The sequence below is a fragment of the Sinohyriopsis cumingii genome, chromosome 1 (assembly GCF_028554795.1).
Source record: "Sinohyriopsis cumingii isolate HCF-2022 chromosome 1, ASM2855479v2, whole genome shotgun sequence".
In the NCBI taxonomy this organism is placed as follows: Eukaryota; Metazoa; Mollusca; class Bivalvia; order Unionida; family Unionidae; genus Sinohyriopsis; species Sinohyriopsis cumingii.
Genome location: NC_142961.1, coordinates 143,913,040 through 143,937,737, shown reverse-complemented (window position 1 = coordinate 143,937,737; position 24,698 = coordinate 143,913,040). Strand labels below are relative to the sequence as shown.

Genomic DNA, 24,698 nt, shown 5'->3' with positions numbered 1-24,698 from the left:
ATGATTCTAATAGATGTGTGGTAAGTTCTGACTGTCACCAACAGAGACTTGTAGTAAGTTCTAATGGACTTGTGATAAGTTCTAATGGACCTGTGACAAGTTCTAATAGACTTGTGGTAAGTTCTAATAGACTTGTGACAAGTTCTAATAGACTTGTGGTAAGTTCTGACTGTCTAATAAAATCCTTGTATGGTTAATATTGTATGTAGAGTTAAAATGTTTGCTGAAACACAACTGAAGATTTGAATTAAAAAAAAGTCTTGTACTGAATGTTTGTTTAGAATTCTGAACAACGAGCAAGTGTACAAAGATTATTTTGACATCATAAATGATTAAATAAATGAACTTACAATAAATTTCTATCAAAAAGGAGTTTTATAAATAATGAATCTTACAAGTCATTTTGAATTTTAAAAAAGTATGAAAAAGTTTACATTTTCTCCAAGCCCTGGCAAAAAAGACAAAATTTATTACATTAGTTCATACACTTAATTTGAAACACAAGTCACCATGACCTGCCCACACTAACAACACCCTCTCAGCAAGGCATTCAATATTTTTTTGTAGGTTTGACTAGATTACAGTAATGTGTAACAAAATATCATGTACTGCTATTGTAAAGTTGGAAAATATGTATTTAAAAATAAGGATGTTCATTTCAAAACCGAAGCAGCAAGTTAAACAATGTTCAACTAAAAAGTTTCTAAAGTACACTTAGACCTTAATTACTTCCAGTAAAATTGCAAAAAATACACTTCCAAACCCTAAGGAGCTCAACAACTTCATTGCCATCTCTCAACTTGACATGATTTTTGAATATTTTTTTAATTTCACATGAGAGCAATCATATATCCCACCATAAGACGTATTTAAACTGACACAAGATGTCCAATAAACATAACTGTTGCCTACCAACTCTCTTCCCCCAGAATCTGAATATTCCTTTTTATTCTTCTGTATTGACTATTAATACTTTATAAGAGGCTTATCATTCCCATTTGTCTTGAACACGTATCGCTTGTTCTATGCCATTCAAAAAAAAATCTTTAAGCAACATCTTGATCATGCAGACATTTTGCATCACAAAATATGTGCAGTTTAGAGGGTGCTCACCAGTTATTATGTACTTTTGAGAGAATGACGTATGTAACTTGTAAGGTGAAGTTGTTTGCATTTAAAGCACACACAATGGAGAGAATGTTGGCATACTTCTATGCTACTTTGATGTAATGTGGCTGACATTTCTTTCGATATTGTACTTGTGGAAATTGCACATGATCTAAGCATATTGCTAACTAAAATTACTGCTCCCTTTTGCATAAACAATCAACCTGAATTAGTCCAAAGTATACTATCTTTAGCAGCTATTAAAATAGGGAAAAAGAATTTTGCCAGACTAGACAATACCAGCTTCTGAAAGTGCAATGAATGAATTACCAATTATATAAAATGTTAAAAAAAGTTATCAGCTCTTTTTTTTATACAATTTACCTCTCAAGTTCAGGAAGTGAAAATGACCAAATGGAGCCTAGCAGTTTTTGAAAGGTGCACATCTGGAGTAAGGCCAAGCTGTGTACTCAATAACCCATATTACACCCATCAATCATATACCGAAATAAAGGGAATTAAAGGTTCTTTGAAAAATACCTAAAATATACAAGGTCTAAAATTCTAACCCTATGCAAAATAAAGCATCTGAGGTATTCTTGTAAAGTTAGTCTGGTTCCCTGACCAACTCCACTAAATCTATTATGAAACCAAGATCCAGATCAAATGTGGATGGGCCAATTATCTGGATTTTACCACAACAATCATATTTCCATAGCTTTTGCAATTATTCCATAAATTCATATTTTAAGGGTGATTTTCATAATACCTTGGGCAAAATCACACAGGTTGTCAGGTCTGGAGTCCCTCTACTGGCCAAAAACAATTTCCAGGAATCCAAGATAAGACTGTTTCTCTTTTGTGTGTTGAAGCCAGCTCTAATATTCTTGAACAGCAACAAGATTTTCTAGATTGCTGCCATAGATCCAGTAAGTACCATTTTCAATTAGGACCAACGATGCATCATAAAATTTATCTGGTGAAAATTCCATGTTAGTATGACTCTCCATTTATTAGAAGCAATGATAAGATTTTTAAGAAGGCTTCCATGGTGGCCATATTGGATGTCAGTTTGGCACCATTATCATTAAGACCAATGAGACATCAAAGAAAGTCTTTTGGTGAAAACCCCATCTTGATATGACCATTAATTTAGGAAGAATGTGAATAACATGATTTTCAAGATAGCTTACTATAGGCCAAGAAAGCACGTTTTAACGCATTATCCCATGGAGATTTTTGTCATGTTTGCCTGAAACATGAGTAGGGCATTTTGGGGGCTGTTTCTGAATATATCCAAATAAATCGGAGTAAAAGCGATTTCTGTTTCGCCTGATGCCTAGTTGTGTTAGAAACATAGTTTATCATTGGCTATTTCGCTTGCGCATGTGCAGAAGGGTAAAAGTTGGAGTTCTTTCTTTTTTTTTTTTTTAGCTTACTGGACCGATCATTTTCGTGCCCTGGCCACTTTTTACTAGAAATCCCCAAATTATTCAAATTTTACCAAGGTTCGCCTGTCTGTGTGCAGCTCAGACTGGTTTGCCTTTGAACTGAGGCCAAAAAGTATCAAATCCGGACACAAAATATGATTCCGACAACAGGCGAAGTTTTGGTGTGAACAAAATTGGGTCTAAAAAAAATGTTTTTCCCTTTGTATTTTGTAATGTGAGTAGAAAGTCCTGATTATTTGGTATCCTTGTAGAGCTATGTCTGTCTATTTTTCTGTTATACCACTCATTTTAGTGTATCTTAAATGACTTTGATGCTGAAAACTTTAATGAATCTTCACCAGTCCTTTGCACAAAACAATGTCATATAAATAAAAAGATTAACTAATAATAATAATAATAATAATAATAATTTGGACCTAGTACAGCAACTAATACTTAGAAGATCTATAGGCTTTACAATATTAGAAAACATACAAAGATACAAAGACAAGATTACAAAAACAAACACCATGAAATTTCAAAACAAACAGTTCTTTGGACCATAAAAATTACACAAATTACTAGTCCAGTCCAGTGTATCCCCACCCCATAGGGGTGCAAGACTGAAAGTCAAAGCTGGGGGTCAGACTGAGTAAAATACAAACTTTAGTATGAAAACTGGGAGTCAAATTTGAAGCACAAATGAGGGTAAAGGGAAATACAGGTCCAACCAGAAATTTACCAGTTCTGGGCAAGAGGTCTACCACTAATTTCAAGCCCTTAAGTATATTCCAAACCTGAAAAAGGTGAGACAAACTGGTTCTAAAATGAAAGATACTGGTCAGCAGTTTCCTAATGGCCAGTCCATAATCTTGACCACAGTATAGTGACCACTTTGACATCCATGTGCGTGTCTGTACACCTGTCAACACCCTACATAAACTTGAATGTTCAAATTTATTACTGTCCCAGAGCTGCTTACTGATGTGATTTAACCAAAGTTTATATGGAATATTCTATAGAAATACAATATTCCACCAACATGGACTCAAGTCTTAAAGAAGCTTAAAAAGGATACATTGCTACTTTTAACATCACTGTTGCCTTTAAATAGCTGACGCACACAGCCCTCACTTATACACCAACAGACCTTTGCAAGAAATGGCTAATATATGGTCACATTCTTCATACATACCTTTACATCTACTGAGACCACCTTGTCTGTTATTCCAAGTAATAATAAATCCCATTCCTAATTTGTTTAATTCTATAGTTCATCACACCATCAGGTGTCAAAGTGATCACTATACTGAGCTTCCACCAACATGGACAAAAAAAAATACCAATGGGTGGAAAATGATTGCAGAAGTATATCACAAAACCACACAGTGTACTGAAAGGTGGAATACCATCCAATCAAGACCTACACCAAATCTACACCCTGGCTTCAAAATGACATCAACACTACACCATGAATATAGATCTGATATTTAAGGTTGTTCCATTTAAACTTACATGGTACCCAGGGGAAGGCGGTTTTTGAAAATATGTCAGAGTAATTTGATTTGACTGACTTCACATTAAAATAATAAGAAATTATAAACTGCATCTATGGGTGAGTACCCCACATTAAAATGCCTTCCCTGGGTCCCAGGTATGTTTTACTGGAATAGCCCTTAATATCTGGTTCATTTATATATTGGTTTATTCCAAATTCAAGTCTGCCTTGGATGCGGGAGGTCGTGGGTTCAAGCCCTGGCCGAGTTATACTAAAGACTTATAAAAAAAATGGTACTAACAGCTGCCTCACTAGGCGCTCAGCATTAAGAGGTTAGTGTTAGGACTGGTTGGCCTGGTGTCAGGATAATGTGACTGGGTGGGACATCATGCTATATATCTGGGGCATGATGCCCTAGTGCTAGACATCACTATAAGCTGTCACAATGCGGACTTCATAGCAATATGATTGCAAAATTGTTAAAGCTATGTTAAAAATTCACACACACTCAAGCTATAGTCTGATAATACAAACCCATTTGTTTGTACCCCCCTACCAATTTAAATAATGGAAATCTTTCATGTGATAAAAAGTGCAAGGAACTTAATTCATTCGTTGATTTATAGTTTCTAACCTGACTCTGAAAAGAGTGGCCCTAACACCGTCATCTTATGCGCATTTCATGCTTAACGGAAGTTTTCAGTGTAATAGATGGACATGCTCGGATCCATTTCCAGTTTCTGGACAAGTCCATTTTCAGCAAAGGGGTGTATCACGACTACAGATGTACATACATAAGTCGTCTGCTTCTGATATTTACAATGTCGAATCAAGCAAAGGAAAATAATGACAACTACAAATTTGCTTTTCATGTGGATTTAACAAGCGGTTTAATTTCTATGTTCATGTATGCAGAGGGATATAATTCCAAACTCTCAATGTTATGTAATTTACGCAATTATTCAGCAGTTGCCGAACATGATGAAGTATGTCATTATGTTGTCTGATGGAAATAAACTAGCCTATAGTGTACGCAATATGGCACCGTGTTAGTATGGAAAGTCCATTAAGCATGAAATGGTGCAGGGGATGCCAGCATTAGTGCCATTCTGGTCACAGTCAGGTTAGAAATTATAAATCAATGATTCAATTGACTTAGTTCTGTGCACTTTTTATCACATTAAACGTTCTCATTTTTTAAATCGGTAGGAGGGTACAAACAAATGGGGATGTAGAGTCAGACTATAACAAAATTTCAAATGTCTTTCAAAATCAGGCAAACACTGAAAATGGTATATTACCATATATTCCATAATTATTACCCTCCTCCTGAGCGCTATATTTTCCATACTGGGGTGTGTATTTGTGTTTATTAGAGAACAATAATGAAAGCTTAAGTTATTCTGTTGATGTACTCTTATAATGACCACATGTACATTTGGGGGTCTTTCTGCCACTGAATTCAGTGACTGTAAATGTCAGCACAGTTAAAATGACCAATCCATCAGCTCATTTTCCCACTCAGCACCTGGTTAAAGTAGGACTGATAAGTCTTTGAACATGCCACCCATCTATTACATCACATTTAACAGTACATGTATGCATACGAATTTACTATACAATGTATTGTAATAGTGTGATCAACTGAGACTGCTGCAGTTTTTTGTTGCAATCATGGATTTGAAGCAGATGGTACTGAAAAGCACAGGTCTTACACTGCATTTTTAAAACTTTCTGTTTTTATAAAAGGGAAGGGGGCATTAATTAGGAAATATTCTGTATGTTTCATTTGCATGATAAAAAGTTGAAAGATACATGTCAAATGCTTAAAATTATATAAAGATTCCTTAACTTTCAAGAAATAATAAAAGACAAACTGAATGCTGAAAAAGATAAATCAAGAATAGTTCTACATACCTGATCTGTGTGTAATATATGGAGTAGTTGGTAACTTGAATGAACCTGTATCTTCTTCATCAGCAGAGGCACTAAATCTCACACTTCTCCTTTTCCTAAGTTTTGTTGACGATGGAGTTGTTTTAAGGCTGCTTTTATGAACATAGGAAAGTCTGGGTTTCTTAGCTGCAAGAAATATATAATTACTTTCTAATTATCTAATTTTGTCTTCATTTTTGTACAAAGTGAAATGTTTCACTCTATACATACATGCCAACCCCTGGCGAGGAAAATGTGTAATCCAAGTGGACACAAAGAGTAATCTGAGCAGAAAAAGAGTAATCCACATATAACATGACAAAAATTCAATAAGCATATGTACAAAATGATTTATTTACCCTTCTGGACTTTTAACGTCAATTACTGCTTCAAGTTTTCGTATATAACACTTTGAGCTTTAAAAAGCAACAGACTCTCATACTGCATTTCAAAACACTTTGTACCAGCTGAGACTATAAATGTTTTGCACACAAGTAGAGCACTAAGTGCTGGGTTATTACAGAGCCTGGATCTAAATTCAGTTTTACTTTTGTTAACAATGCTAAAGAATCTCTCACAGTCAGCATTAGAATGGTAAAAAACCAATATTCCTTTCATAACCTGACAAAGAAAAGGAAATTTATATCTTCCAGTTATTGGGTCCTTTAGCTGGCAAACAAGATGAAAAAATCAACTCTGTCCCCATGAAGTACATTGTCAGGTAGAGTGCCAACTTGATACTTCATGAGTTCTAATTTATCAGCAGCCTTTCCTGCAGTCTGGCACATCATATAACAGAGACAACCTGATATGAACAATGACGGAGACATTTTTCAAAATATAGAATGCAACTCCTTTATGAGTTCCTGTCATCACTGATGCAGCATCAGCTGAAAACCCCATACAGTTCTGCCAACTTATATTTATTCAAAGCATTATCAAGCAAATAAAAAATTGTTTTCTCCAGTGGAATCTACTGCTAATTCTGATAAGGAAAGAAGAGCACTCTGACTTTGCCCTTTTTGTTGTGAAAGTCTCTTAAACAGACTGGGTACAACTTGTTAGTTCTGCTGTGAAAAAAGAAGTTACCTTAGTATTGGAGTTAGTAAAACGAGCTAATTCAAGGTTTCTTTGTTTTACCACCATGACCAATTTTAAAATCCCTTCCACACAGCCTGCAAGGGGCGTGAAGCTGCCCTAGAATGGAACGCTGTAATGAGTAGTTCATCTCTGAATCGATTTTTCATCTTTTCTAATCCATCTGTGAAATAATTTGAAAAACATTTTTGCTCTAACACATGCATCAACTAGAATAAATCTGGCTTGACTTTTAGCACCAAATACCTACAGACTGGTTCTGTACCAGTTATCAGTTTGAACAAAGAATCTGTGAGCAAAGATTACAAGTTAGAAAACCAGTCTGTTCTTTCTTAACTAAACCATACAGCTGCTATAAATAGAAACCGAGGTCAAAAGTTTGAAAGTAGAACCAGCATATTTCTTGGAAATAGGGCAACTGCTATAAACAGAACATAATACTGTTAGGAAAGTGCATTTAAGTCTACGGACAAGCGTACTCTTATGTCGTAGTTACATAAAAGCCGTCTTTTCTAGAATATGGTCTGTGGGATTAATGGGATGTTAATAAAAATGAGAAAACAAATTATTAATTTTTTTTGGAGGGGGGATATACCAAAAACGTGTAATCTGAATACATTTACGCATAAGGCGTAATTTAGTGGAAAAAAGCATAATGATTATGCCAAAAGCGTAATGGTTGGCATGTATGTTTGTAGTCTGGCTCTGGTACATTATGAATTGTACCCCATGTCCAGTCTTTTAAAGTATTTATCTGGTACAGTTAAAAACTAGCTGAGGATTATTTAGCCCCTTTATATCTTTCATATGTCAAAGAAACCTTGTTCTGTTTGCACAAAGTTTTTTTAATCTGGACAGATAAGGTCATTAAGGGTAAGTACATGCTAAAGAAAAGCTAATTTTAGTATTTTTAGGAGCAGCCTAATGTACACTGTAAGGTGCATGCTGTGACACAGATGCTCACTTGTAATTCTCTCACATAAACACTCATCCAGTGTACGTGAAAATAGTCATGTAGGCGTCTTTAGTGATCTTGAACAAAATATCAATTGATTTGCTCTAAATATTCAGCTCTGAGAAAGAATAAAGAAGAAAAAAGTAATAACTCAAAACAGGAGCAAAGTGACACGTCAAAACAGTAGAACTTTAGTTATCCGTCAGGGTGCATGACCGAGACCATGACAGACATGAGAATAGACGGATAAGAGAATATGTATATTAAAAATATTATACAATAGACCAGGTCATCAAAAAATCATAATATCTATATATGTACCTGTTTTTAATATTTTGATGTACAATGCCCGACGGTTAACAGAGACTGAAGGTTAATAGGGTGACGGATAATCAAAGTTCTACTTTATGTGCATTTTCAGATGATGACCATAACATGTACAAAATTTAAAAGATATCCATAAAAAATGGAGACAAGTTGCATTCACATGGTGAAAAAGACCAGCTAGCATCTTACTTCCAACCTGCACTGATAACAAAAATTGAGGGGACTGTAATTTTATATGTGCACATCTTCAAATGATACAGCAAGTACAAAGTTTCATGGCAATCCAATGAAAACTCCAAGATTAGTTGCATTCACAAGATTCTGTCATTGACTACCTAAGGCCTTGTCAAAAAGGGTAATAACACTAGCAAAATTAACAGGATCTGATCTGTTGATATGCACATCTTCAGACGATGACCATAAAGTTTACCAGTTTTATAGTTATCCTTCAAACACCATAGGGCTATTTGTGTCGATCCAGTGTGTATGTGTTCTTGATTACTTCACAATTTGATTCCACATTTTATGCAAATGGCAGGGATTTAACCTGAACAAGTTTAGTTTACAAAAAATAAAAGAATATTCTAAATTCACCTGAGGAAGTTTCCTGGCTTGGTGAAATCTTTCGCTTGACTGGGGATATCTCGACTTCAGGGGATGAAAAAGGCAGAGAAGTATCCACGATGTTGCTAGGTTTTAGATATTTGGAAAATGAGTCATCATTCACATTCTGCTCCGCTTTGTTGCATTTGGTTGGTTGAAGGTATTTCAAGAAAGGGTCACTTCCACTTTCCAATTCACATGCCACTGGACTGTTTTCTTGGTCCTGTTTACTCACGTCATCCATGAAGCTTACAGAGCGTCTTGTCCTCAAACTTCTACTGAAAAGAGTTTTATACTGTGTGAATGACTAGTCTAGAAAGTAATATCTGGCACTTTCTGTAACTGCATTGTTGATCTTAAGTCATGCAAAATTGTCATCTGAGTCAATCTACACTGTACGATGTTGACCCAGATACTTGACAGTTATTATGGGGGAGGGAGTTGATGTGTTACCATCCTCTTTCATCCTGTTCTGTAGCTCGTGATGGAAGTGGAGAATAAATTTTTAAGAACCTCTCCAGTGGCAAATTGAGAGGAGCAGAGTTATACAACAGCATTCAGGTGGTAATAAGTGTGCTTCCCATGCTTTTTTAAAGATAAATTTCCACATCATTTCCAGGGTTTTTCTGTGATGAAATTGATTTTTTCAAGTTTCATATACAGTCCTACCAAATTATATCGACAAGCCACCTATTTCGACAAAAAAGCAAAGTCACGGTCCCTTGGTCTACTATTACTACCAAAATTGTCATGCTTATGTCGACGTCGAAATAAAAAATAAGCGTACATGTCAACAGAAGCCCTTGGTCCCAGCTTTGTTTTCTAATCATTTATGTTGACCAGCTGCCAGTTCCAACCCATAATTTGTTCAACAAATAGTTGATCTTGCCGCCAGGCTTTAATTTGCCACCTAACCATTTATGTTGGCAAGCGGCCAATTCAGACCTGTACTTTATTCAACAATTAGTTGATCCTGCCACCAGGCTTTAATGTCACGGTTGGATAAAAAATACAGGCTATAGATAATAATTTCAATTACATGTATATGTATTTGTCATTAAAATCTTTTACTGCTACATGTATTTGTATTTTGAGAGAATTCATAGCTTGTTATTTCCGATATGTATTTTAAATGTATACCACTTGAGCTGACAATGTTATAGTATTGTATTGTAAGAATCATTTTCTTTTAATACCTCATTAGCATGTGTCAATATATACAATATTATGCCTTCATTAATCATATCAGCTGCATATCTCTGTTCGCTTTTATGTACTTTTCACGATGACTTCTGTAACTAAATACATGTACTGTTTAAACCAACTTGTTGACAGGTTTTCATTTCCCTGTGAATAGCCCCATCCCCTTGGTAGCCTCAATAAGTTGAGAACAGACTGATCAAAATCTAGGCCAATTTATGTACATGTACTTGAAGCATGTAAATAACAACTATGCAACCATGTGCTACTGCCGACATTGAATATCGTAGTGAATGTTTTTCATATCAGAATGTGACCGATGCAATATTTTATTGTGGATTTTATTACACAAAGGTAACCAAAATGTAATTTGTCAATATACAAGTGTATTTCACACTGGTTTTGTCTTCATGTACTCAAAATTTCCATTGTTTGTTTTCTCAAAGTGTAAATGCTACTCACTGACGACAGGTCACCCCATACTGACAAATTTAGCTTGTATCTTTTTTCTCAGACACCCCCCAACACTTATCTCGACATCTGCCTATGTCGACAATATTTCCTTGGGCTCGAGGATGTCGACATAAGACTGTAGGACTGTATGACCATTACCGAATGGAATTAAAGAACATTTTAGCTTAAAAAATATGCATTTTAAAAATCAATAGATGTTTCAATTTTAAGTCTCCTAAAACATCTGAGTCAGATATATGATCATGCACTAAACCACAAGAAACAAGTCTGACTGTAAACTGATATAAATTGGCATGTAATGTATCACAATAAACAAGTCTGACTGTAAATTGATATAAATTGGCATGTAAATCATTTGAATTTACAAAATAAACATTCTATCTTTACTTTTCTGAATGGCGTCATGTTGGTATGAGGAAACAATAACATAATGAACATAAATTAGTTTTGTTTCCTTTTGAACCTTTAATTCTAAAGAAATCAGAACACTCAGTTGTAAATCAAGGTGGCAATGTACTAGGACATTGTATATACATGTTATTGAAAGTATACATTTCCTATCAAAGTACAAATAAAAACCAATAGCAGCAAAGTATTAGAATCTTATCATGTAAAGGAAAAACTTATATCCTGAATTAATCTGTGCCAATAAAACCCCAAAACAAGAATTTCAAACAACATGTACGCCTTAAGATGATTTTGTTACAAATCCAAGATTTAAAAAGACCTAATTACAAATGGGTTCATTTAAATTTTGACAAAAAGACCTTCAAAATTATATACCACATTAAAAACAAGGACTGAATTTTCTGTAAAATCAACATACGTCTGCTTGTAATGCGATAAACCAGTCCCCAAACCTGTATTGATACTCACTGGGGCTGGTATCATTTCTTAACATAAAAGACAAGGGACAAAAAGCTCCCATTTCTCCTGTGACCTAATTAAGATTTGAAACTATACTTCTAGCTGCATGTCATAGTGTAATAGTTTGATACTAAAGTTCAACTCAGAGATGCAACATTTTAGACCACAAATTTGACTTTCATCACATCTGTCAGCAGATTAACGACTTAACAACTGTAATCCTTTCAATTCCAGAGAAAATAAATAATTTTATGCAGGAATGACTCGATGTAACAGCGTTTAAGTTTGCTCAGCCATCTGGTAAGTGGCTACCCTATGTTTGCATATTGTGATGCTAGACTGGTTTTCATACCTTTCAGTTAAGAAAAGATGCAGATATCTAGCTGTCCCTGAAATAACCAGTACAATAGATGAATCTAATCCACTGAGTGTTTGGATTGGCTATACAAATATGGTTTTGGCAAGCACCCAAATCATCTGTACTGCAACTTCAAATATTCTGTTCAGAACTCAATAAATTTAATTCACAATCAGTTCAGTTACGACAAAATTACATAACTGTTTCTGTCAAGTGGTGGTGGAAAATTCCAAGGTTTTTCCTGACTTTACGCGATGTCTGAAAAATTAAAGTATATTTTCAAGGTCAGGAAAAACTGATTCCTTCCAACTTGTTCCCAATTACCTGAGTGAAACACTGAGCACCCCCACCCCCAACTATCTGCATTGATGTCTTAAATTATAGAACCACAGTTAATCATGCAGAATTGATAGTTAATGTTTTTTTTTTTAATACAAGAGCAATACAGTACTACCAGTTTAGCTTGACAACCTTGGGACAGAGGATAAACTGTTGACAATGTTGGGGTGGGGGGTACTGAAAAAAAAAATCAAAACTTAGCAGACAAGTGAAATTCATCTGTAATGGATAACTTGTCATCAGTGCATAGGATTTACACTATGAGAAAAATAAACAATGTAAATTTTGATTGAATTAAGACAAAACCAGTTTGAAATATACTTGTATAGTGACAACTTACATTTGTGTTATACAATCCATAATGCGTGAAGTACATGCACATAAAAAATGCCATTTTTTTAAAAAGATCATGTTAGCATATAACTGTTATCAGTCACATCCCATTTGAAAATATATAGTGTATAAATACATCAATAAAAAACGGAAGTCCTTGTTTTACATATTGCATATCGACTGTCAACTGACACGTATCACTAAACAATTTACTAGATATGTGTTATCACCAATAGTACGTGTCTGTTTATTTATTATTTACTTGCAAAATGCTACATGTCTTTAAACTGACCTAGATTTTGGGCAGCCTAAAACAGACGTCAGTTTCTTAATTAGGCTACCAAGGGAAAGTGGCTACTCAAAAGGAAATAAAAATGTCACAAAGTTTTGAATCAATTAAGTAAAACTTGTTCTTCAGTTAAACACTCACAAATTCCAAAATACACAAAAATAATGCAAGATTAAGATTATCCATAGCATAATAAATAAATCAAATTAATAAGGCATTTATACTTTAAATTAATTAAAATGAAAGTTTTTTTGCAACACAAACTGGGGGAGAACGATAATTCTGAATTTTATGCAAGCCTCTTTTAGCCAAGACAGTTGTTCTTTCAAGAGATTATGAATTTAATTTCTATTTTATTCTGCCATTGGTAGCCATCACAAGTATAAACAAAGTTATTTTGTTACTGCAGAAAACAAAACTTGCACAACACAAATAAATTTGTTCCAATCACTGATAATTGGAAAATGCAGCAATCGATCAGACTCCACTGCTTTTATACAAATTTGGTGCTTACTTTTTTTGATGAAGGGTGCAATGTTTTTACAAAAGATTGTAGCCAGCATTTTATCATGAAGGTTGCCCATGCTATTGAAATCACAGTGAAAACCAACTTCCCAGGACCGAACATATGCCCATTTGTTTATGCAACGGCAGTATTAAAACCTGTCAGCAACATCAAATAACTGTAGTGCAAAGAATGAGTGGGAACTAGCAGCTTGTCGACATAAACAATAAAAAAAAACAAAGAATCTGTTTAAGTTGGGACTGAGGCTTCTATCAATATGTACGGTTATCTCAATGTCGACATAACAGTGATAGTTTTAGTAGTAATAACATACAATGGGACCAAGACTTTGTATTTTCACTGACACAAATGGCTTGTTGACTTAAGCGATGTTGATATAAGTGGGTAGGACCACAATCTCATTCAAATCTTACAAAATTCCGCAAAACATCTGCTCTTATATTTAAACGAAAGTTTAAAACTATAACTGAAAAGTATTCTCCACACACACACACTTACGAAAAGAAAAGAACTGAGAAAAATCTTGCATTTACTTATCCCATACCTAACAGGCTGTCTCCTTTCACTATTCTCAATGGCTGCAATAGTAGAACTATTCTCTTTCTCTACTACAGGCTCTGTAAATATTATCGCTGGGCTGCTTTTTCTATTGGATCGTCTACTCTTAGTTGGGAAGGCTGCTGAAGGTGTTGTTGACTTCAGCATTTCAGATTCACATTTTACACTATCAGAAACAGAGTTACTGTCTGTCAAGGATCTATTTTCCTTATCAATGTTACTTGATTCAGATTGCATTTCAACACATGCAAGAATGCACTTTTGTTTAGTTGCCTTGCGGATGGAACTCCTACATTTGCTTTGTCGTTGAGGAGTTGTATCCTGAAGTAATGGGCTGGGAACTGCAGGAAGATAACTCTTGCGTAAGGGAGTTTGTCTCATAAGTGCTGGAGTTAAATACCCCTGTGATTGGGGATGAACGAAATCGTTTTCAGATGACTTGCTTTTAGGTGTTCCAGCTGTAAATGGGAAATAAAATTTTTAAGTACTGTACTTAAATGCATTAAAATGGATGTTTATTTCAAATATGCAAGGAACATGTCTTTGTCAACATTTCTGGTTGTTCTGAGTAAATGTAGACTTTACTGAGAATGGAGATTAAAAAGATGAAGAAATCTTCAAAATGATAGCAATCTCTCTCTCTATATATATATATATATATATATATATAAATAAATAAAATTTCAAAAGAATTTTACAAATTCCTTTCTTCGTTGAAAAAACTCCCTTTGATGAAAGTTTGCTATATTTATCTTGTATAGTATTCAGGTAATAACAGCAAGGTAAAAATATCCTAATAAAAAAAAAAAACTAACTGCTGGATTGATCAAGAGACTCCCTTTTTGTAAAAAAAAAACTTTCAAATCGCTAAAAAGTAAAAAGCTTTTATCACTGAACCTCATCTACAACAACTGAACATTGACTATAACCTAAGTTGTTGACAGATGTACTTATATACACACTAACGCCAAAGTGAAAGCTACATCAAGATCTGCCAAGTTATCTTGACAAAAAAGCAAATTTAAGTTAGAATGCACATCTTTCTAACTGCTCGTGTATTTTCAATAAAAAATTTGGCTTTATGGAATTATTTTCAATGGTCCCAAAATGTTCATTACAAATGGTTATACAATACTTAGCAACCACAATATAGCTTTTGTTTCAGCAGTGGATACCTGTATGTGATTGTGAAATAAATCCCATCAAAATTTATTATCTTATTTATTTCAACCTCCAAAGATCTGCATCAACTAAAATACAACTCACCAAAATTTAAGATACACCCTTTTTGGACATATTCAGTAAATTTTACATCTAGTAAAATACCTGCTATATCATAACTGGTGAAATTTTATGTTCCACAGTCCATAATAATAAAGTAAAAATGTATCAAAACTGTTGTTTCATGAGCTAAAATTACCTTCACAGTGAGGCTTAGGAGATCTGACAGGACTTATCACTTTGAAGAATCCAGCATCAAACACATTAATCCCAGTATCACTTGAAGGGATGGTTGCCACTGGGGATGTTAAACCATCTGACTGGGTCTGTTTCTTTATCTGAGCTCGGAAGGCAGCAAACTTTGATTTTACATTTGTTTTTGGTTTAGGGTTACTGACTTGTGCTGGCTTTTTCTGTAACAATCAGAATTAATGTTAGAAATTATTTATCCATGTGATGTATTTAAAGACAGCATGTTAGTTATAAAGATTACAAAATGTCAATAAGTATCCAGATACCCACCCGGTGATAATAACCCTGGTAATAAATTTAGCGTTTGGGTATCTGTTTAAATACAAAAAAAAAAAAAAAAAAAAAAAAAATTTCCAAGTTTAGATCAAAGATTATATCTGGTGACATCAGGAGCAAGCAAGACACATAATAATGAGTACAGTTCAAGGCTAGAGTTGTGTGACTAGCTGCTGCATTTATCCATTGTAGACTTACATCTACTGATCTTATATTTTTGACATCTGCGACCATTTAGCCATTATGTCAAATAGTTTCCTCATTTTCTATTTGCAGTAATGATACATGACACGTTTCCAAGAAATCAGACAGGATTCTTTGAAACCATATGTTGCAGATCCATTATATTTGATAAACACTTAGGTAGTGGACCAGTCTATATTGAAGAAGAAAGAAGAAAAAAATGGTGCCAAATATTAAACATCATAAGCTTAATTGATGTGACTCGTGGATGTCATACGACTGAAAAATGTTAGAGGAGAGGGATTTTGTTAAACTGAAGAAAATATGCATCATGAAAAGGACAAATCATCAGAGCTTTACAAATTTTGAAAGAGGAATTTAATAGTTCTATACTACAGCTTTCAGAATGTGTGGACTTGACTTTATAACCATTCAACAAAAGTTAGACATGTAGACTAGTTAGAGTGTTATGTATAAATAATGCATCAATTTGTTTTGTGTCTGTATTCTTGCACTAATCCACATGAATACTGCTAATTTGTGACAAGATTTTTAACTCACTGCAGATCAAGGAAAGTAGTAAAAATAAATGCAATTTGTTTTATATGGTTCTCTGTATATATGGCATATAATATACAGACTGCTCTTTTTATGCTCAGATTTGGCTTTTTTGCCACTTGTATTAGTAATAATTTTGCTTATACATTTCTGGTGGTTGGCATTTATGAACCTACAACAAAGCAGTTCAGGCTGATATTTATTACAATTTTCTTTCTGAATGGGTACCTGATCAATAGGATCGACAGGAACTTGGTAAAATAAAGATACGTCTAAATGATCCACACCTACTGAAGTGGTAAATGCATTCTAAATTTGCAAAATCAAATAGCATATTAACACAGGTATTTAACACTTGGTAAAATTATAATATATTCAAGACCAGTAATTTAATTTTTCATAGTCGTAGTGATTGAATGAAAACATAACATGGTTCATATAGTTCCAATGATTTGTTTATCAAGGAGTATTTTTCTTGTGCAAACTGAGCTTTCTCCATGTTATTTTGCTCATCATTGCATAATAGGTACAAAAGCAGAAGAAACATATTATTAGTGCACCACAACAGCAATGGACGTAAATCTGTCTACCTATGCTGAGTGTCATTTTATCTACCCAATTTTATACAGCTTTACTTATTTGCCTATTCCACAGTATTGAAAAATAACAGCAAAATTCTTAATTTAAAAGTTCCATATTTTATTCTCTGTATTGCCACAGTCAAACTGACAAAGCTCTCTGAGAAATTTAGGGGCTTTACATGAATAAAAATAATTTCTTTCATACTTCAAGAAGTTTTCAAGGCACCAATACAAATTCAATGATTTGCCAAGGTTTTATAAACCATGTGGGAGAATTAGATGTAAAAAGAGTGAAAATCAAAGTGCAAAGATAGAAAGAGAGCAAGGTTTTATTTTTTTAGTACTTTACAGCCCAGTGAATGGTTAAGCTACTCAATTCCAGGTTATGACATTCTACTTAGGGCAATTCCAGTAAAGCATCCTTGGGACCTGAGGACAGCACTTCAATTTAGAATAGTCACTCATATGCAACTCAGAATTCTGTTCTTTCATATCAACTCTGCAAGTAATCAGAGTACCCCGGCATATGTTTAAATAACTGCCTTCTCTGGGTACCATGTATATTTAAATGAAAAGCCTTACATGCAGTATTTTGCTTTTGCCAGCAGAATCAATCAATGTTAATGAGTGTCTTTATAAAATCGACAGTTAAGAAATAAAAGCATGTTGCTGCTGGTATATTATAGTGTCACAGAAATTCATACCCTAGGAACTTTCTCCGTTGGTTTATCACTTTTAAGAACCCAATTATTTTTTTGGAGAGTGGAAAGCTCTTCAAATTTGATGTCCACATCTTCAACCTTGAAAAGAAAATGCATTTAAAATCTTATAACAAAAGTAAATTTAAAATTTAAAATCATATCAAATGTAATGTACTACTATATTAAACCAAATATTAAACTGATGCATAAAAAAAATAAACAGCAGGAATATTCTGCAAGGCATCCAACATTTACTAACCTTCTTTGTTGCTTGTCATTTCTCAATGTCAATTTAAACTTGAACTTTTCATAGCCTTTATCATTATTACACAAATGAATTGTTTGTTGTTGCATTTAAAACAATAGGTGGCACCATGTTCAATGGCAATATATTCAATGAATCTCATTCATACAGATAATGGCTGTTCCATTTAAACATACATGGTACCCAGGGAAGGCAGTTTTTAAAAAATATACGCCAGGGTACTTTGATTTCACAGAATACATATTAAAATAAGAACATTTTAAATTGTATCTATGGCTGAGTACCCCACTTTAAAAGTGCCTTCCCTGGGTCCCATGTATGTTTTAATGGAACAGCCCAAAAAGAGGAATTAAAGATATTACAATAATAAGAGAAGGAAATCTAAGAAATCACTGAATTTGGATAAGGAAAATCTGGATTAACAGTTTATATAATCAATGTGTCACTGTACAAACCTGGAAATAGATCATATCCCAGAATCCCTGCAGATCCATGCAAGTGGTCTCTTTCTCACCGAGGCCAAACTCACAGTTATCAACTAGACCAGTGAACTGTTTGAACCTCTGACGCATCAGAAGCTGAGCCTGGCCAACTACAGTCCTGATCTGACCCTTCACTGCAATGACAATATATTATCAGTACTGAGAATACTGAACAGTAAGACCAGTTGAAATGATAAAGCTCCACTAAACAGTCATCACCTTTAATCAGTCATAGTTGATACTCACGACATTTCACATGCCTTCACCCAGCCATGATACCTGCTTGGCTAAAATCACAAATTGATTCCTGGAATATCTAATCATAACTTCACAGATAACACCGTAACATCACAAAAGAGAAAGGTCTATTTTCATAGATATTCAAATACATTTTAAATCAACAAAAAATTCGGTCATTTACTGGATACAACAAAAAGAAAACAAAAGACAACAGACCAAGCCTGACTAGAATGTTAGTAGGCCCATGAGCAGTTCTAATCTTCCTTATTTTCTTGGACCCAGATTGTGTGTGGCAGCAAGAGAGGAAGAAATCTTGACATAAGTATTACATCGCTGAAAAAATTAGTTTACCCCACGCCTAAACAGCAGCAGAGTTGCCAACCCTCCAGACTCACAATTAGTGAAATGTGGGATAAAAATTAGTGAATTTTGAACACAACTGGTGAAAAATTATATCATGACACTAACTCCATCCACTTTGATGGTCAGTACTGCATTATATGAAAATCCCAAAATAAAAATAAAACATATCATTTACACTGATTACATGTACATGTAAACAGGAGGAGGAAATTGTATATATTAGAATTTGCAAAGGAGGAGAGATTAAATAATCGTTCCTGGCAATTGATATTGTAGAGAAGGCAGAAGGGATCCTGAAGGTGATCACCACTGCACTGCAATGTTTTACGGAGACTGGTAAGGAGACCAGAACAAACCCCCATATGGACCCCAAGTGCAGGTAGAGGACAAGAAAGGAACCTGGATCCCTTTCTGGAATTGAATCCAGGTTATCTTGAGAAACAAGAAATGTGAATTGACTGATTGATGAGTTGAAGCGGGATTTATACTTCTGTACTTCTGCATTTCATATGACAATGCTATTTATGAAATAAAATTGTTGTTAATCTCAATACAAGTGTGTGACATTGTTTAGTGGCCAGGACTAGTAAAGATTTGGCAGGACTAGTAAATTTCTCAGTGTACTAGTCCTTCTGGCTACAAAGAAATTCGAGCCCTGCACTTGTAGGGTAGGAGTGAACACTACTCAAGTTAGTGCCAAATTGGGCAACCTTTTGTGTCAGAACTAGTAGGCCCAAGGAAAAAATGCATTCACTCTTTTGTGCCAATGACCAATGGTAAAAGGAGGAGTTGAGTAGTATGTCACATCCAAAACACATCTTTCATCACATCCTCCGATGACAAACAAAATAGAAAAGCCCATAAAGTAGCAATAGCCCTAACTTCGAAGGCTTTAATTCTCATGATGGAAAAGTCCTTCTCAGTGATGGACTGATAAGCTCTATTAATAATGAGGACATGGAAATGGTGGATGCCAAATATCAGCAGAGCATGCAATAAATAGGAAAAAACAAATGATTCCTACCCATTCATTTCCAATTGGAAGTGATCAAAGAGTAGTAAAACCCTAAATGGGGTGAGAAGTCTATCATTTATTATCCCCATCACAGACACAATCGAGACAGAAAATCGCAATAGGAATTGTAACTCCCAATGGCAACTGGTTCTTTACCAGAAACCCAGGTTCTCAAGGAAGAGAAATTGACTCATAATTACCACTGAACCATAAATGACCCTTATGTACAGCTAAGGTGTGAATCTCCCTCCTCCTCACTGACGCTAAGAACTGCAAGAAGACAGTTTCAAGGGCAAGGTTCTCAAAAGAATCTTGAACAAACAGATAATAAATGGGATTTGACAAAGTCCACAAAGCACATGAGAGATTCCATCAAGACATCACTGAAAGTGATTCGAGTTTCTGCAGCTCAATATACTTGATAAGATCTCTCTGATCAGAACCAAAATCCACAATTATACTTATAAGCAACTACGATTGATGTGCTTTCTCCCTCCTGCACCAAACAAACTAGATTCATCCTTTGGTGTATTATTAGTATCAAATTAGGTCAACATAGAGATAAAAAATGGACGTACGTGTTGACAGATGCCCAAGGTCCCAAATTGAACAAATACTTTGTTTTCTAATTAGCTGCCAACCTGCCAGTGCCAACTATTTCTTTGTTCTACAATTATTAGATATTATCACTGTCATAACAAGGGGGCATTTGTCTGATCCTCCACAGTTGGCCTTTCGTGGCAACTTCAATAACACATGCACCCTTCATCAAAGCCAGCCGGCTACAATCATCAATAAAAGCTATGCACCCTTCATCAAAGGAAGTGAGCAACAAACTTGAATAAAAGCAATGAAATCAGATCAATTAGTACATTTTCCAAAGTGAATGGACCATGATTCTTATGCCATAAAAGTTTATCTTTCCGAGAAAAAAGTTACTTTTTGCTTATGATGGCTACCAACGGTGGCATGAAATGCAAATTAGATTACAATCTTTTGAAACCAGATATCAGGCTGTCAAGTTAACTGAAGGGACATCTCACAACAATGTTTGTGAAATTTTGCATACTGTGATGCTAGACTGGTTTTCATACCTTTCAGTTAAGAAAAGATGCAGATATCTAGCTTTCCCTGAAATAACCAGTACAATAGACGAATCTAATCCACTGAGTGTTTGGATTGGCTATACAAATATGGTTTTGGCAAGCACCCAAATCATCTGTACTGCAACTTCAAATATTCTGTTCAGAACTCAATAAATTTAACTCACAATCAGTTCAGTTACGACAAAATTACATAACTGTTTCTGTCAAGTGGTGGTGGAAAATTCCAAGGTTTTTCCTGACTTTACATGATGTCTGAAAAATTAAAGTATATTTTCAAGGTCAGGAAAAACTGATTCCTTCCAACTTGTTCCCAATTACCTGAGTGAAACACTGAGCACCCCCACCCCCAACTATCTGCATTGATGTCTTAAATTATAGAACCACACTTAATCATGCAGAATTGATAGTTAACGGTTTTTTTATACAAGAGCAATACAGTACTACCAGTTTAGCTTGACAACCTCGGGACTGAGGATAAACTGTTGACAATGTTGGGGTGGGGGGTACTGAAACAAAAATCAAAACTTAGCAGACAAGTGAAATTCATCTGTAATGGATAACTTATCAGTGCATAGGATTTACACTATGAGAAAAATAAACAATGTAAATTTTGATTAAATTAAGACAAAACCAGTTTGAAATATACTTGTATAGTGACAACTTACATTTGTGTTATACAATCCATAATGCGTGAAGTACATGCACATAAAAAATGCAATTTTTTTTAAAAAGATCATGTTAGCAAATAACTGTATCAGTCACATCCCATTTGAAAATATATAGTGTATAAACACATCAATAAAAAATGGAAGTCCTTTTGAAACCAGATATCAGGCTGTCAAGTTAACTGAAGGGACATCTCACAACAATGTTTGTGAAATTTTTTATTTTGCTCACACGTTTTCATTTCTCTATGAATAGTCTCATCCTTTAGGTAGCCTCAGTAAGCTGATAGTTGTCTCAGGCAGACCAAAAATTGAGGCCAATTTAAATACTTGTATTGGTAGCATGTAAACAACAACTATACAGCAACAACAAATAAAGTGAATTGTTTAGTGACACGTGTTTGTCGACAATAGGATGTAGCTCAAATGAGGACAACCATTTTTATATGTGTTTTCTAACAGGATATGAGTGCTACATGAATTTTTCTAACAATATGACCTATTGTCCACTTATGTTGACAGTATTACCTTGGTCCAGAGGATGTAGGATATTGATAGTGCTATACTGCTATTAATGTTTCCATTTCAATGCCACAGAATTTTTTTTATTTTTATTCAATAAACATTAAAGAGTCATCTTATAATATTTAGAAAACACTGACCATCCTCAGCAAGTCCATGTGTGCTGTCCATAGGTTTTGTCCACTGGTCACAAAGCAGGGTCAGCCTCTCTGTGTGATGCACCAACAAACTCCTGAAGTACTTTACATCATGCTCTCCATCTGCTAAAGGTGTAAAATGTGGCATGATGAGAACCGTAAAACTCAAAGACACACATTGATAAACTTTAAAATACAGTAGACTCTCAGTTATTCAAGCTCATTTCACCTGAATACTGGTATTATGCGAGTAATTCATCCTGCTAGCTTAATTTAATTTGTTCTTTGTTTACATCTTCTTTACCTGTATTATCCAAACATCAATTATTCAAGCTCACCCCTTAATCTAATTAATTTGGTGGTCCGAAATTCTCTAATTCTATTAAAATTACAATACTTTACCCAAGTGTGAAAACTACCATGGGCATCTTAGTTGATTTCTTGTTTGATTTTTGTTCTAAACTGTGAGCATTGATTAATCAAAAAGCTACTTGTCTTTATTGTTTGTTGATTCAGTTGATGGCAGTAAGATAACAATTTTACCAAGAACCAGACCAAAGCAGCCACAATTGAATACAAGTTCTAGAGAAAATGTGCAAAACAAAATTGTACTTACAAGTTTCTTTTCAGATTTGAAGAATCAAAAGATTACATGTTTGTTTTTCACGTGATATTCACTACTCTTCAACCATTTTTCTGATATTTTAAACATCATCTAAAATTTGTTCTACTTTGATCACATTCATGCATAATGAAACGACATTGACAGTGATAATTTTGACTTTGTCAGGGCTTATTTAGAGGAAAGCGATCACTCTTGCATGCCGTTGCACTCCTTAAATTGCTTCCAGGACAGCAAGACTTTTTCAAATGTTGCTCTGACTGCAGGAAACTGTTTAGCTTTTAAATGACACCAAATACAAATTAATTGCACAAAACATATAGAAAGGTATAAGACTGAGCAAATGGAATACACAGTAAAATGTAGATAATCTGGAGGTGGATTATCCAGATTATTCACTTGTACAGACTACTAAAACCCAAAGAAAATATGTATGTTTCTGGTTGGCCAACTGTCACTATTTTTCATAGCCACTTTTTTCCCTCCAGGGTAAAAAACATGAATTTAAACAACAAAAACGAAATTCCCAAAATTTATTTGTACGTATAATTCAGCTGGTTTAGACATTAAGCCCATTACCTGAAGAGCTTAGTACAATATATATGCTTATCATTTTAATATATATATAATGTTTAGATTTTTAAAAACAATTTAAATTTCAAAATTGATTTGTGCATCTAACTGAGCTGGTTTAGCCCAGTATTTACATTATATATTCCAATCATTATTATTATATATATATATATATATATATATATATATATATATATATATATATATATATATATATATATATATATATATATATATATATAACAACCTGCCATAATATTAGAACCAGTGCAATAGGTAACACATTTTGGAGGGGGGGGGGGGGGGGGGGGCTAAGGTGTTCCGACAATTTTTAGTCATTACAATGTACATGTATCTATAAACTCAACCTATTTGTCAATCACAATGCTAACAAACACACTGTTATATCCATTTAATTTGTATTATTTGTTGGCTTCTTTTTAAATGATTATATGTTCTGTACATTTGTATTTTGTTCTTGTCCAAAATCAAATTAATGGTGTACCTGACAAGTGACATTTATTTTGTAAACAAAATAATACAACACTAATATTTCTTTAAGATTATAGATCAAATTTTCAGATTATTAACAATGGAGATAAACATGTTTATTTGAATCTGAGTCTAGGACATCAGTTTTCCACTTGGAAATTCATAAAAATGTTGATAACTTTTAATATTTTTGAGAGGAGATTGACTTATATCCCAGCTCTATTAATGTGTCATAGCTTTTTATGTCAATAATGTTTATTTGAAAAATATTACTTATTCTTGCCTTAACATCTGAAGCAGAATCAGTCTTACTGATGTGTTCAGATTTTGATTTGGTTGGATTTATTTATTCAAATTATTATTTACTCGAATTACAAAAAGTGCTCAGTGTTATTCTTGGATTATATTAATGTGATATAGCAAAAGACTTGACACCTCACCACACTCCAGGTCATTGGCACAGTAGCACATTCAAGGCTACAGGCATATCAACACATTCAAATTGGAATTTATTTGGAATAACACATGAATTCGTGTGTGTGTGATT

At 34.2% G+C, this 24,698-nt stretch overlaps 1 protein-coding gene across 3 annotated transcripts in view; it reads right to left on the bottom strand.

Moving 5' to 3' along the window:
- LOC149808067 (uncharacterized) overlaps positions 1 to 24,698 on the bottom strand; it is a 69,780-nt gene that overhangs the window by 5,794 nt on the left and 39,288 nt on the right. The window contains exons 11-17 of one of the 3 annotated variants that reach the window (XM_089973268.1): positions 22,468 to 22,590; positions 18,390 to 18,550; positions 17,673 to 17,768; positions 15,318 to 15,531; positions 13,884 to 14,355; positions 8,945 to 9,231; positions 5,953 to 6,117 (exon numbers count right to left, since the gene is read on the bottom strand). In XM_089973268.1, coding sequence (XP_089829394.1) covers positions 5,953 to 6,117; positions 8,945 to 9,231; positions 13,884 to 14,355; positions 15,318 to 15,531; positions 17,673 to 17,768; positions 18,390 to 18,550; positions 22,468 to 22,590 — 1,518 coding nt within the window. The remainder of the gene's footprint in view (positions 1 to 5,952; positions 6,118 to 8,944; positions 9,232 to 13,883; positions 14,356 to 15,317; positions 15,532 to 17,672; positions 17,769 to 18,389; positions 18,551 to 22,467; positions 22,591 to 24,698) is intronic. The other 2 variants (XM_089973273.1, XM_089973279.1) reach the window with 2 other exon arrangements.